The sequence below is a fragment of the Mobula birostris genome, chromosome 5 (genome assembly GCF_030028105.1).
Source record: "Mobula birostris isolate sMobBir1 chromosome 5, sMobBir1.hap1, whole genome shotgun sequence".
Classification (NCBI taxonomy): domain Eukaryota; kingdom Metazoa; phylum Chordata; class Chondrichthyes; order Myliobatiformes; family Myliobatidae; genus Mobula; species Mobula birostris.
Window position 1 is genome coordinate 65,181,178 of NC_092374.1, and position 14,237 is coordinate 65,195,414.

General features: G+C 42.3%; 1 protein-coding gene across 5 annotated transcripts in view; it reads right to left on the reverse strand.

Moving 5' to 3' along the window:
• Nucleotides 1-14,237, reverse strand: part of LOC140197761 (PALM2-AKAP2 fusion protein-like) — a 390,825-nt gene that overhangs the window by 254,513 nt on the left and 122,075 nt on the right. For 3 of the 5 annotated variants that reach the window (XM_072258189.1, XM_072258188.1, XM_072258190.1), the window contains exons 4-5: nt 13,012-13,126; nt 8,379-8,400 (exon numbers count right to left, since the gene is read on the reverse strand). In XM_072258189.1, the coding sequence (XP_072114290.1) occupies nt 8,379-8,400; nt 13,012-13,126 (137 nt within the window). Of the gene's footprint in view, nt 1-4,171; nt 4,188-4,250; nt 4,370-8,378; nt 8,401-13,011; nt 13,127-14,237 lie in introns of those variants that run through there. The other 2 variants (XM_072258191.1, XM_072258192.1) reach the window with 2 other exon arrangements.

The following is a 14,237-nucleotide window of genomic DNA, read 5'->3' on the forward strand; positions in this document are numbered from 1 at the left end:
TCCAAAGAGATCTCTCCTTCCCCCGTTGAAAATGACTAAGCTTTATTCTGAGACTAAAGGTTCTGCTTATAGGCTCACCGGCCATTTGGCATTTACTCTGACAATCTTTTATAAAACCTCGCTGGCCACTGCTAAATTCTACTGTAAAAAAAAAAGCCAATCTTCCTCCTGACCTGATAATAGTGAGATATAATGAATAATGATAACTTGGTACTACTGCCTAATGCAACTCAAAACTAGATTATCAAAAAATAATTTTACAACCGCCACCTAGGAAATAGTTAAATAATTATTTTAAGTTGTTGCTAATTACATTGCTAATTACATTGGGGGTAGTTTCTCAGTGAACTAAAACATACATTGGAAAATCTTTTGAAAATTTAACCTTTATTGTTCTTGCACACACAGAAATTCTCAAATTTAATCACTGAACATAATTGATGGGAGCTTGTTGTACACAAATTTCTCACATTGCAAATCAGATTGAAACTGAGTCAGTGTAAAGGCTGATCATTGCTCAGAGTGGGTGACAAGCAGCATAGCAGAGAAATAGACTTTATAATAAAATGGACTCAGCTATATTATAACACAGACTATATTTCAAATTATACTTTCCTGTAGTCCTATGCACAAAATTCAGGAGGAACTCAGTCCAAAATGTAAGCTATTCATTTCCTGTCATGGAATTGCTTGACCTGCTGATCTCCTCCATAATTTTGTGTGTGCTGCTCAAGGTTCCCAACATCTGCAGAATCTCTGTGTCTCCTATAGCAGCAAGGTGTTTTATATCTTCCTGACTTCATGAAAAGCGCCCCAAAGACAAATCTTTTTAATCTTATTAATGTAAGTGGCAGATTATTGCATCAAGTTGAAGAGAAAATTTGCAGAAATGATCCCTGAATTCCAATGACAGATAATGATTGGGTAAAGGTAATTTCGACAGCCTGGAAGATATTTGCATTTCAATAACAGTCTTAGGTTGTTTGACAGCAAATGAAGAGCAATCACCTCAACACAGGAAAACTGGAAGCCAAGTAGTGCATTGCAAACTCCCACAAACTGACTGAGTGATAAACGTTGGCCAGGACACCTGGAACATTTCCTAGGTCACTTCCTAAAGTGTTCATAGGAATCTCTCTTTACACCTGAGAGACAGATAGGGTCTTGGTTTACCAACCAGGCTTACTGGTACCTCCTCCGACAAGGCAAGGTTTCCCATTCCCATTCTGACATGTCTATCCACGGCCTCCTCTACTGTAAAGATGAAGCCACACTCAGGTTGGAGGAACAACACCTTATATTCCGTCTGGGCAGCCTCCAACCTGAGAGCATGAACATTGACTTCTCTAACTTCCGCTAATGTCCCACCTCCCCCTCGTACCCCACCCGTTATTTATATACACACATTCTTTCTCTATCTCTCTCCTTTTTCTCCTCTGTCCCTCTCACTATACCCCTTGCCCATCCTCTGGGCTTCCCCCCCTCCCCCTTTTCCTTCTCCCTGGGCCTCCTGTCCCATGATCCTCTCGTATCCCTTTTGCCAATCACCTGTCCAGCTCTTGGCTCCATCCCTCCCCCTCCTGTCTTCTCCTATCATTTTGGATCTCCCCCTCCCCCTCCCACTTTTAAATCTCTTACTAGCTCTTTCTTCAGTTAGTCCTGACAAAGGATCTCGGCCTGAAACGTCGACTGTACCTCTTCCTAGAGATGCTGCCTGGCCTGCTGTGTTCACCAGCAACTTTGATGTGTGTTGCCAAGGTTTCCCTAGTACTGTCCCTGAGAGACAGCCTGGTGCTTGTGTTTGAGTTAGTGCCTATATTTTGTTGGACAATGGCATAAAATGACTAATAGCAAAATGATTATAGCAGTGCAAAGAAAAAGTACTTTTGAAATGTGATTTGTGGATAAGAGCTCAGGCAGTATACCAGGAAAGGTCTGATTATACATATATTGAGTTACACCTTGTGCACTGCACAGAAACAGGCTATTCTGCTTTTCTGTCTGTGCTCGTATTTCTGCACCACATGACCTTTCTCACACTCTTCCTTATAGTTCCGAATAGAATGGAGTCCTAATGATAGAATGGAGTCCTAATGAAAGCTGATCACTGGCAAACAGTGAAGCAGATACCACAGATTTCAAAACAAAATATAACTTGTGCATTAGGCCCGGCTAATTAGACCATTAAAAGGAGCATGGCGGTGTAGCAGATACTGCTGTTGCCAAGCCGTTGCAGAGTGGGTGCTCTGGTTTCCTCCCCAATCCCAGACATGCTGGTAAGTGTTAACTGGCCACGGCAAATCACCCTTAGTGCTGGGAAACTGCAAAAGGATTAATGAAGAGTGGATGGGAAAGTGTATGATGACAGGCACAAGGAAAGAAAGGAAATAGGTTGTTGGGATAGTTGGGCTGGGACCTAGCATGGGTTGAATTTTCCTTTTATATATGGCAATAAATAAGGGATATACCTCATTCAGTGAGATGATGTACTCAACCATGGTTTTGTTCATTGTTCAGTGAAATAGGCCCTTTGAACTGTGCTGCCCTGCAACCCTGAATTTAACCCTAGCCTAATCATAATCAATTTAAAATGACCAATTAACTTACTAACCAGGACGTCTTTGCCCTGTGGGAGGAAACTGAAGCATCTGGAGAAAACCTACACATTCCATGGGGAGGACATACAGACTCCTTACAGAGGACATTGGTATAGAAATGACTCAGATACATCTACCCACCCTTCAGTTTCCATTACTAACATGTCTTTTACACTCCAAGTGATGTCCTAAGACAATTTACATTTAATAAAGCATATTTTTATGGTCTGGTGACTCTGGGATAAGCATAGAAACTGTCAAGAACAATACCCATGAGTGTTAATGTGATAGTTCATTGTGGAAAAATATTGATTTAAGGAAGAATACTGGCCAGAATCTTAGGGTGAACTCCTCCTTTGAAAATGTGGCATGAGATCTTTTACATCCACCTGAGAGCAGGTGAAATATTTGGTTTAACATAGCGTCAAAAACAGGGACATTTGCAGCATGCTGCTTCAGCACCACAATGGAATACAATTGAAAGATATTAAGTCATATTTGGACAAATTCTTCATTAGCATTGCTTTAGAACAGCCATTAAAATTGTGATATTGTAGGACCACAGGCCTATACCTAATCACTGATGCATTAGCTAGTCTGGCCAAGAGTGGAGTTGGGAACTGACTTAGTTATGACCTAGATTAATTCATCCATCGATCCTGCCTTGGGCAATTAAATAGGACTTTCTTCTGAAAGGGACAGTGGGGTGATGTGGTCGTGCGCAAGGCTATCAGCTACTGGGCGTGCTGCTCACGACTTCCACTCTCACACTGATCTCATTGTGGCTGTTGTGTGTAACTAGCAACTCGTTTACATGCTTAGTACTGACGAGAGAAGACAAATCTCCCTCCATGCTGGGTGAGGGTGAATCTTAACCTGCCTTCCCTCCCTCTTATGCAGACAAGGAGGAAGTTGGAGGGACGATTGACATCAATGATTTTACATTCACCTATCAGATCGGTGATCATTTGGTTAACGTAACAGGAGGAGGTTATTTATCTCATTTAGTCAGTACAGTACCAGAGTTTTAAAGGCAAAATTCAAACTAATCTTATTCCTATCTCTTTGCAGTCAGCTCTATCATGTTTTTCTCTTCAAGAGTTTCTACCATTTAGTTTTCTCCCATTCTCATTTTAGGCGGTGTCCTCCCAATCACAACAACTTGCTTTGCAAAAAAACAAAACTTTCCTCATTTCATTTCTTATTATCTTCCTCTAGCTGTCAGCCCCCCTGAATCTCTGCAGCCAAATCCTCCAGCGTTTTGAACATAAATCTTCCTGTGACCTTCTCTTTTCCAAACTGGAGTGCCCTCACAAATCTGATCTCCCACATCCCTGGTACCATTTCTGTCAAACCTCCTCTGCAGGCTAGTCTAAGACCATGACATCCTTCCTCAAAGTCCGGTGTTCAGAATATTCCAGCTGATGCCTTCTCAACATCTCATTAAGGTTCAGCACAACTTCCCTGCTTCTGTACCTTACGCCGTTATTACCGATAAAGCCAAGATACCTGGATGCTCCTTTCAAAGCCTCCCCAACTTGTCCTGAGACCTTCAAAGATCTGAATCCGCATACCTTCGGGTCCCAGTGCATCTAGAACTCCTCCCCGCGAAATGTACTACGCAGTTTACTCAGACCCTCCTCTGCCACTCACCCGCCACCTCCTCCGTGCCGTCTTCCCCCTTCATCGCCTCCTTCCTTTGTGAGCAGTGAGTCGGAAAGTCGGGAATCGGAGAAAAACCGTAATTCAGTGCATCGGCTGGTGGGGTTGGAGGGTGGGGAGGGGGAGTGGTGGGAAAGGAAATGGGAAAACAAAATGACTGGCAGGACGAGATTGCTGCTGATGTAGCAGTCTCCGGGAGTAGTGTATTAAAGCAGAACAATAAAAGGCAGCAACCGCATCAGGTTTTTTTTGCACTGAACAGCTGGATCAGAAGGAACAATGAACAGGATCACAGTCCCATGATTGGCGTTAAATAGGGGAGCTGAGGCAGGAAATATCGAGACTCGCCTACGAACCGCTGAACATTTCATTCAGTCGGTGTTTCCAGGTTTTGAACTGAGCTCGGTGACACTCCCACGTCGCAGCTCCTTGAATTTTGCAACATTTTACACAGGGAAAAATCCACTGGGGTTCCAGATACAAACTCTATCAATTTGCAAAACCTCTGAACTACCACGCAGAGAAAGGAATGAATCGTCCTTTCAGCGCTTCACAAATTGCTCTTCTGTCATTACGTTTATAATGGACGAGATGCAGTGGAAAATCTTTGCACGGGAAGCTCCCACGCCTTATTCATTCCGATTTATTTTGTTTCCTCACAACATTGGAGCCGCCATTGGGCCTGTCAAGCCCAAGCTGGCTTTCTGAGCGATTCCAGTCCCTCATTTATTTCCCTGTAACTCATTCTCTCTCTCTCTCACATGTCCATCGAACTCTGTCGTCTCCACTGTTACCTCGCCTCTGTCGCATCTTCTTCCCGGTGGTGCGGTCACATTCTCCTATTCTTAACTTTACCTCCCTCAGCTACTCCACCAGTGTCACTTCAGAATCTGCATTCCTTTTGTACGACCTCAGACTGTACTTCACCTTGCTGCTGTCTTTTTGTTTGCACTCGCATTTGTATTGACAGTTGTTTTTATAATCACCACGTGCTCTGTTTACTCCCTGAGCTTCACAGGAACAATGAACGCCATTGCACCTTGCTATATAGGAGGGACAATATAAACTAAACTTCCCTCACCACACACATAACTTAAAACAGCCTGTTGACCTACCAGCTTGCACGCTTTTGGGATATGGCAGGAGGGGACAACTGGAGTAGACAGGGGAAACCTTTTGATCACTGAGAGAATATGAAAACTCCACCCACACAGCACCAGAGGTCAGGATGGAATTTGGGTCACTGGAGCTGTGAGAAGAAATTCATAACTGTGGCCCCACATAGAATGCATGATGGTGATATAATCCTTTACTTTTTAAAAGTGACGTTGACTGAGGGATAAGTGATGTTTAGGTGGTTGGAAAGAACCTTTCTGCTGTCTTCAAATATAGAGCTGGGGCAGCTCTCATGGCCACTTGAAAGAACAGATTAACTGCCCATCTGAGGAACAGCACATAAGACAGAGCACCTACTCTCTTCTGCCCTGAAAGGTCAGCCTAGTCTTTCGTGCTCAGGTTTTAGAAGTGGAATTTGAAACATTCGGACAGAGTCAACTCTTTTTGTGAGACCATACCCTCCCAGATTCTCCACCTGAGGAATCAACAATAATCGTTCTTGTTCACCCCAGATTCCGACCCACTTCACTACTGCCACTGACTACTGAAGTCAGTCACTGCCAGGCTCTAGGAAAACACAAGGACAATTGCCACATTGCTTCTTTAGTGAGATTGGTTGAGGTTTTAATTATTCTAATAGGGGTCACATCATTACATACCCAATAATGAATCGTGTTACCATCTTTTTTCCAACTAAGAAGGCCCTTTGAGAATGAGACTTTAGATCTTCAGATATACAAGTTTATGTTTCCAATTCCCATTCCTGTTCCAACATGTTGGTCCATGATCTCCTCTTGTGCCACAATGAGGCCACCCTCAGGGTGGAAGAGAAACACCTTATATTCTGTCTGGGTAGCCTCCAACTTGATGGCATGAACATCAATTTCTTCTACAGGTAAAAAACATTCCCTCACCCTCTCCTCTTCTATTCCTCACTCTGACCTCTTGCCTTTTCCCGCCTGCCTGTCAGCTCCTCCTGGGTCCCCTCCTCCTTCCCTTTTCCTGATGGTATACTCTCCTCTCCTTTCAGATTCCTTTCTCTCCAGCCACTTATCTGGGTTCACCTATCACCTTTTAGTTACCCTCCTCCCCCTTCCTCCACCTTTTTATTCTGGTGTTTTCCCTCTTCCTTTCCAGTCCTGAAGAAGGGTCTTGGCCTGAAATGTCAACTGTTTATTCATTTTCATAGATGCTGCCTGACCTGCTGAGTTCCTCTGGCATTTTGCGTGTGATTCTTTGGATTTCCAGCATCTGAAGAATTCCTTGTGTTTAAAATTATAACTTTATTTATGTTAGATTCTTTATCCAGATTTGCAATGCTGAAATCAATTTTCATTCATAAGATTTTGGAAAATACTTCTCTTTTGGTCAGTCATGAACATTGCAAAGGTGAAGTCAACTTGGGCACAGCAAGCACACCAGCCCCCAAAAATAAACACTTACATTAACCACCAAGATGCCAGAACTGCAACAAAAGCATGCATTCCTGCATATCCTTTAAAATAATATGGTGCTTTAAGTGGACATAATTTTACCCTGAATGGATCAGGAGCAGTGAGGTTGGGTAACCGAGGTTTTAGAGAAGGCTTTAGGGATCACATTGGAGTGTGAAAGTAGAAAGGTACAAGGAAGGAATTCCGGAGCTTAGGAACAGGGGAACCCTGTAAGAATGGCCACCACAGGTGCTGTGATGGAAACCAGGAATATGCAAGAGGCTAGTATCAGACTGATGTAGATTTATTGAGAGGTTACATGCTCAGGAGAGGTTTCAAAGTTTCAAAGTTTCTAAGTAAATTTATTATCAGTGTGTGGACACCACATACAACCTTGAGATTGTATCAGTGCTGTGGAGGCCTTTGATGTCACAAGATACATACTGACACAAGCAACAGCTGTTGCTAAAAGGTCACACGTCATGAAAGATGTGATTTGGTCCGCCCAAAAACTTTTGGACTTCCAGTGAAAGGAGATGTCCCAAGCATATCCCAAGGTGTTGAGAGATGCACTGAAGCTCATTGCAGCCACTGCAAAGGCTCTGTATGGGAGGATCGCAGTCTAAGATCATGCTGTCACTGGACATTGGGGTTCTGGTGCTTGTGAAGCAACTTCTCAAAAGCTTCATGGATGCAGTAAACGGGAGTGACATTGACACATTTGTCAGGAAATATATTGGACTGACACACAATAAAAATAGACATGTACTGAGTACTTATTGTATACATTATGAATAAAGTACTTTTGTGAAATAAACCGATATGACTCTGAACTCCTTATGCAACAGCACTGCAGAAGCACCATTTCCACAAGGCCTATTGTATCTGAAAAGGCAGCTCATCAACTCCCTCTCAAAGGAAATTTCAGATCCAAATATAAGTGCTGTGCTCACCGGCAGTACTCTATTAATCCATTAGCTAGCACAAAGGGTTTGTAGGGAAGAACTAAAAATGGTAAACGCAGAAGGATCTAGGGACAGAAATCAGGGTCAGCGTGACTGAATAACCTGCCACTGGCAATCAAATAATGGCGATATATTGTAAGAACATAGGAAATATGGGCAGGAACGTGCCAAATTTCCTAAAGGCTGCTTTACCTTTCAATAATATTGTTCACTTTCCTTTCTAAGCCTTCATTCTTTGATTCCTTTATCCGATCTATTGATCTATGGCTTCAATGTAGTCAGCCACTGAGAGTATTCAGGTGGAGAATTTCATACTCAGAAACCTCTGATTTCATCATAATATTTTAAAAAAAATATATGATTGACAGCAACAGGTATAGCACTTTATTCTTGCTAATTTTTGAATTTAAAAAAAACGCACCATTTGAAGGAGTCAGTAAGCTTATGTATTTGATACAGGTTGATGCCCTTTCAAATTTGTGTTGTGCTAGTGTGTTCAAAAGTGAAGGCGATGTGTACAACTGCAATCCCCATTTATATCACTGACAACCATACAGCCTCTGCCCACCAAAACATCTTATACTGAATATGAAAAGCTTACTTACCCCCATCGGGTTTGGAGAAGCTCTGTGAAATGAAACAAAGCATTCATTTATTACTTTTGTGATGGACACAAGGCACAATAATTTAAGGCACACACCCTAGCAGTAAGATTAAAATCTACTTTCTGCTGAAATTCCAGCTTTCCGTTGCAGTTATTACAAAGCAGAGTGAGATGACTCCTCATACAGACCTAACCAGTTGCGTATCCGTGCATGAGAAGTCACGTGGTTGCTTATAATATCATTATGGATTACAAGCACTCTGCAGTAGTCAAACCATAGCGCAGAAACCGGGTGATTTTTAAGATGATTACGGGGGGAAGTCTCAGCTCTGAGGGTGGCCTCAATTGATGTTTAACATAAATTTGCTAAGAGGAGAGCTTTCAAAGAAATGTCACGCTGCCGGCTTCTCTCCTGCCGAGGAGCGACACAATTAGGTTTTGGTGGGGCCCACTTGGTGAGGACAAAAGGTCAGTCTTGAGCTCCACGACTATTCTCCGTGGAAGTAGCTACTAACAGGGTAATTAACTTGGGGGCTGGAATACCGAAGCACAGGCTGTTCTGGTGCAGTGGTACGAACAGCGGCTCTGAGACTGAGCGGAGTGCTGTGTTCAGCTGACTGTCAGGCATCACCATGGATCTGGAGCTCTTTGAGAGAGATTTACACAGACTAAATATTTAAATTGTGAGTTCCGTCATCCAGGTGCATCTTTACACGAGCCATCTAACTGATAAGTTTTTAAAAAAATCACATTGGGATAGATGAAGACCAACTAATGCTTCTTCGAGAGGCAGTTCAGGACAAGGATACATAATGATAGAACTGGGCTGGTTGAGGGCCATGACAAGAAGCACATCCTTACTCAGAGGCATGGGGAACCTGGGACTGCTAGTAGAGCTGCTGTCTCACAGCTCCAGGAACTCCAGTTTGATCCTAATCTTGGCTGCTTTCGATGTGGAGTTTGCATATTTTCCCTGTGACTGTATAGCTTCCAGTGGGTGATCTGCTTTTCTTCCGAAGACCTGTGGACTGTTGGGTTAATTGTCCCCTGTACATTCCCTCGAGTGGGTAGAGGAGTGCCTGGATGCATTTGCTTTTGTTGTTCAGGGGAAACAGACGGAAATGTGGGGAGAATAAAATGGGATTGGTGCGTCCAAATGTCTGCTCCATGGTCAGTTCAGTTTTGATGGGCTGAAGGGCTCTAGTCATGCCACATGATTCTTTCACCTAGATCAGACTGTTGGGTCTGGGGACAACTGGGGAATGGACCTAGTTTATTATTGTCATAAATAACAAGATACAGTGAAAACCTTGACTTGTATACAGTACTGTTCATATAGATCAAATCATTATGCTGTGCATGAGATCAGACAAGATAAACCAGTAACAGAATGCAGAATAAAGTGTCACAGCTACAGAGTAACTGCAGTTCGGGAGGTCAATAATGTGCAAAATCATAATAAGGTAGATTGTGGGGTCACAATTCCATTTTACTGTGCCAGGGAATTTCAAAAGAAGATTAATACATATTTTAAAATTATACTTTATTGCGAGCTATGAAACAGGCAAGTGGAAGGAGTTTCCGAGGGGTTAGCTTGAGTCATGAGCTGACTTAGTGGCATAACATTTGAGAAGCTGGGTCTGCAAGGGAGGGGTATCCTTTTTCTTTCTCACTGCCATGTAATGTAACACACCCATTATGATTACTATGGTTGGAGATATTTCCATTAGACTAAATAAAATATGTGAAGGGGCCTGTCAAGACAGATTCTTAGTCCCTATGAAACAGCAGCTTCTATTGTGGGAGCATTATCAAAGAATATCTAACATTAAGTCACATGTGATGTTACAGTCTAGATCCCTAAAGAACATTGATGGACCAGATGGGTTTTTACAACAGTCTGTTATAAAACATAAGAATTAGATGCAAGGCATAGGCCATTCAGTTGTTTGTACTGAGTCTGCTTTTTCATTAGATATCTTCTATCTCAGTTGTTCAGCTTACCTCTGAAAAATTTCATGGTTGTCAATACTTTTACCTTTCAGACGAGTTCATTAACTGAGTTTTAGTTCACCAAATGGTGAAATTTGCGTCTCTGTACAATAACTTGACAACTATATCATCAATCCATAACTGGCTTCTGAAAAGATATTTCCCAAACAGCACTTCAGGGGAAAATCTCTCTTTCATGCTCAATAGTTAAAATGTAAGGATGTATTTCAAACATGAATGAAGGTAGAGTAGTTCTCCCGAATGCCCTGTACAGTATTTATTCCACTGCAAATACCACTAAATAAAGTCTGTCTGATCATTACCCCTTTGATCTTCCCATGGCTGCCATTGTTTCCCACAGGACAACAGTAAACAGGCAACGAGAAACATTGTACTGTCTGCAAATCGTTGGGAGGTGCAGCAACAGGAAGAGTCCAAAAATGCAAATAACGACTTTCCTTCCTTTCTAGAAGGATATGCATTTGTTAGTTAATACTGAAACCCTATCAGGCTTGTGGCCACAACTGTCTGCCTGCAACAATACAAGTTGTTACCACTCACTTGGCTGTGTGTCTTGGAGGAGCCAGTGCATTTAAGGGGAGAAAATGAAGGCTAATAAACACAAGTTTTTCTATCAGTGTCGTATTTTTTTCCATGGTGCAGCATAATAGTAAAAACAAAAGGAGCAAGGTCAGGCTAGGAATGCCTAGTGAGCAGTGAAATCTGCTTTTGACACTGAATAAAATCATTCACATTAAAATATCAGCTCAAAATATTCCTAAAAATCAACTATTCATTTCAAAAGGTCTCTCCTACCTATTCCACCATTCAATACTTATCCAAACATCCATTGATCTTTATTCTGAATACAACTAATGCTTTAGCTCTCCAATTAGCTGTCAGAGAAAATTCCAAAGATTCACTACCCTTTAAATGAAGAATTTTCCGCTCACTTCATTTTAAAATCATTTTCCCTTTATTTCGAGTATGAACCCTGGTTCAAGACTCCTCTGAGGAAAACATCCATTCTCTATCTACTCTGTCATGCCGTCCAAGAATTGTGTGCCTTCTAACTAGGTCTCCTTTTATTCGTCTAACTTCAGAGGATACTCAGCCTTTCTTCAGACCAGCCGTCCCAGGAGCATTGAATGACATTGACCAAAGATCTCCCCTGGTGGCACTGCTTCAGATCACTGAAGGAAAAGCTGTCAGTCTGCATTAAGTCCGAACTATGATCAATTATAAAAGCAGGAATCTTTAATGGTTTTTAGCAGTCTCAATGCACTTCATAGCCAATCATGTTCTTAAGTAATCACTGTGGTATTGTGGGGAACATAAAAACAATTAGCCTCCCACTGCTTCTCACAAACAACAACGTGTTACCTGACTTAGAGATTTTGATTGGAAGGCAAATGTTTTACAGGACACTGTCAGAAGCTCCCTGACCTTCTATTATATTCACCTGAGAGAGCAGAGAGGGTCTCAATAAACCATCTCCTATAAACATCAGGTGGCACTTCCTCATCACTGCAGGAAAATGACAGCCTACGTTTCTCTGCTAAGATCTGCGGAATGGGACTGCTCTCTGCAACCTACTGAATCAGAGCTAGGAGTGCTTCCCATCAACCTACAACATTGGCCAATCTCTCCTAAGCAAAGTTCTACAGGAATTAAAATAAAATAAAATAAAATAAATGCACTTAAAAATAATGTAAACCGTTAGAATTCTTGATTGGATAATGGCTATTTTTGGACAATGGTCTTACTAGGTGGTCGCAGCTGAGACCTCTTTGCTGGTCATCTTGAGTTTGAATTCTGCGCCAACACAATGATATTGGGAAGGCAGATATTAGCTGGAGATCTGATGCTGGCTGAAAAATGGCAGTCAAGCAATCATGAATTGAGCTGAGAGGTGCTCTCTTGCCAATTGGCCCTTCAGCTTTATACCAGCCGCTGTTGGCCTGTCTAGGGTTCCTCCATTCTGGTGAATGAGGTCATCAGTCTTGAGCTGGAAGGCAAGTGTAGGCTAGTGGTCAAAGGACATCAGGGTGGACTGGAATCTGGGTCTCAGGACAGAACACTGCTTGTTGTGCATACTCTTTCAATGAGAAGACATTCAAATGGGGATAGTCATCTGGACAGGCCTACTGTTTTAGTGAAAGTGGGCGGCACCATAGGTTTGAGCCATGGTGATCCCATCAGGAAACGTCCAACCAGGCAAGGATCTGATCTGATTTGTGTGCAGATGCTTCTCACAAACAACACTGTGAGAACACTGCTCCTGCTTAGGAGACAGACCCTTTTCTTTTAAGGGGTCAGTAGAAGGGAGGGTCACGTCACCTTGGGCATGAAGGTTTGTGCTTCAACCATCCAGGTTTATAATCCAAAGTGGCTGCCCCCCTCCAACCTTCCAGTAAGGGTCACTGCCTTCCTGAGGATATGGTCAAAGGAAATGCTGACTCTGACACTATCATGAATATCTGCCACTGTCCTTATCTATCCCTAGAACTCTTTTAAGCTATCTGAACATTTACAGTTCCAGATTCTTCCTAATCTCTCCTCTACTATAGGTGGCATAAACTTTAAGCTCAGAGCTGCTTCCACCTCAGCAGTCAGTGAGTAATGGGCTCCAGTCTACTTACCTTCTGCAGGTCCTCAAACGATTTCTCTGCTTCCCTTAATTTTTCCCGAATGATTTGCTCCTTGGCAGCAATCTGGGATTCCTCTCTCTCAAGTTGTTCTATTTCCACCTCGAGTCTGAAAGACAAAAAAAACCCACAGAATTTGTACCCGTCCTTGAAGGCTCTTTTGGCATTATTGCTCCTCACAAAAAGTTGATGGTGTTAACATAAACTGAATATAGAGAGTTTCCTTCAGTGCCCCAAGTTGATTTTTGCTTAGTCTTACATTTTATAGACACTGCATATTCAAATCTGTTTCATTCTTAAACTGTAAAAAATATACTCTCTTTTTCTTCTTAATCAGTCCTTCAGGGTCAAGCATAATTTGCTTACTCTGTGGTTCATGGGATCTGAGGTAGCTGATGAGGCTAATATGGTGTTAATAGATTCTGCTTCTGCTGGGATAGGAGGGTGGGTGAGTAGATTGTGAGACAGTGTGCTGGATCTGCCATTTAAACCAGGCTTCCTTGGCACCTGTGGTTTCTCAGTACCATCTGATTTTAGGAGCCCACTACGAAGTTACACTTCTTCATTGAGGCTTTGACAATCTTCGTGAATCAGTCGTCCTATTCCTCCAGGTAATCCTGGTAGAACATCAGTATCACGAGTGGGCAATGTAGGATTCTGAGTATGCAAATATTGTTGTTTGCACAACAGAACTGATTAGATATAATCAAGGATTCAATACTGGGGATGTTGGCTTGCAAAGTGACGCTGATGTTAGTTTGCTTATCCTCTTGGTGGATTAGAAGGATTTAAAAGTGGTGGTGGCACCTCCTTAGTGCTTAGAATACTTGCTGTAGGTAGCTCAAATCTAAGAACCTATTAAAGGGTTACTATTGCTTGAGGATTATCTGCTCTGTGTCAAATTTGGAAACTTAATCTATAAATAGCCATTTTTTCACATGGTTGAAGATTGTTCTAGGGCACTGAAGATAATGTGAGTTTGATTACGGGTGTCAACCTTTGAAATAATGTGTCTCACAAAATATGGGAAATGGTCCCCGATTTCCCAAGATCTTACCGTGAACGTGAATCTTTATTGTCAGAGGACTTTGTGATCTAGAGGAGGCATGCTGATAGAGGACCTCTTCCAGATATTAAGCATGATTCTTAATGTCTCGAATGCTTTCGTTAAGAAGCTGATGATGTTTGGATTCCCACCCTTCAAACAATCACATCAGTGT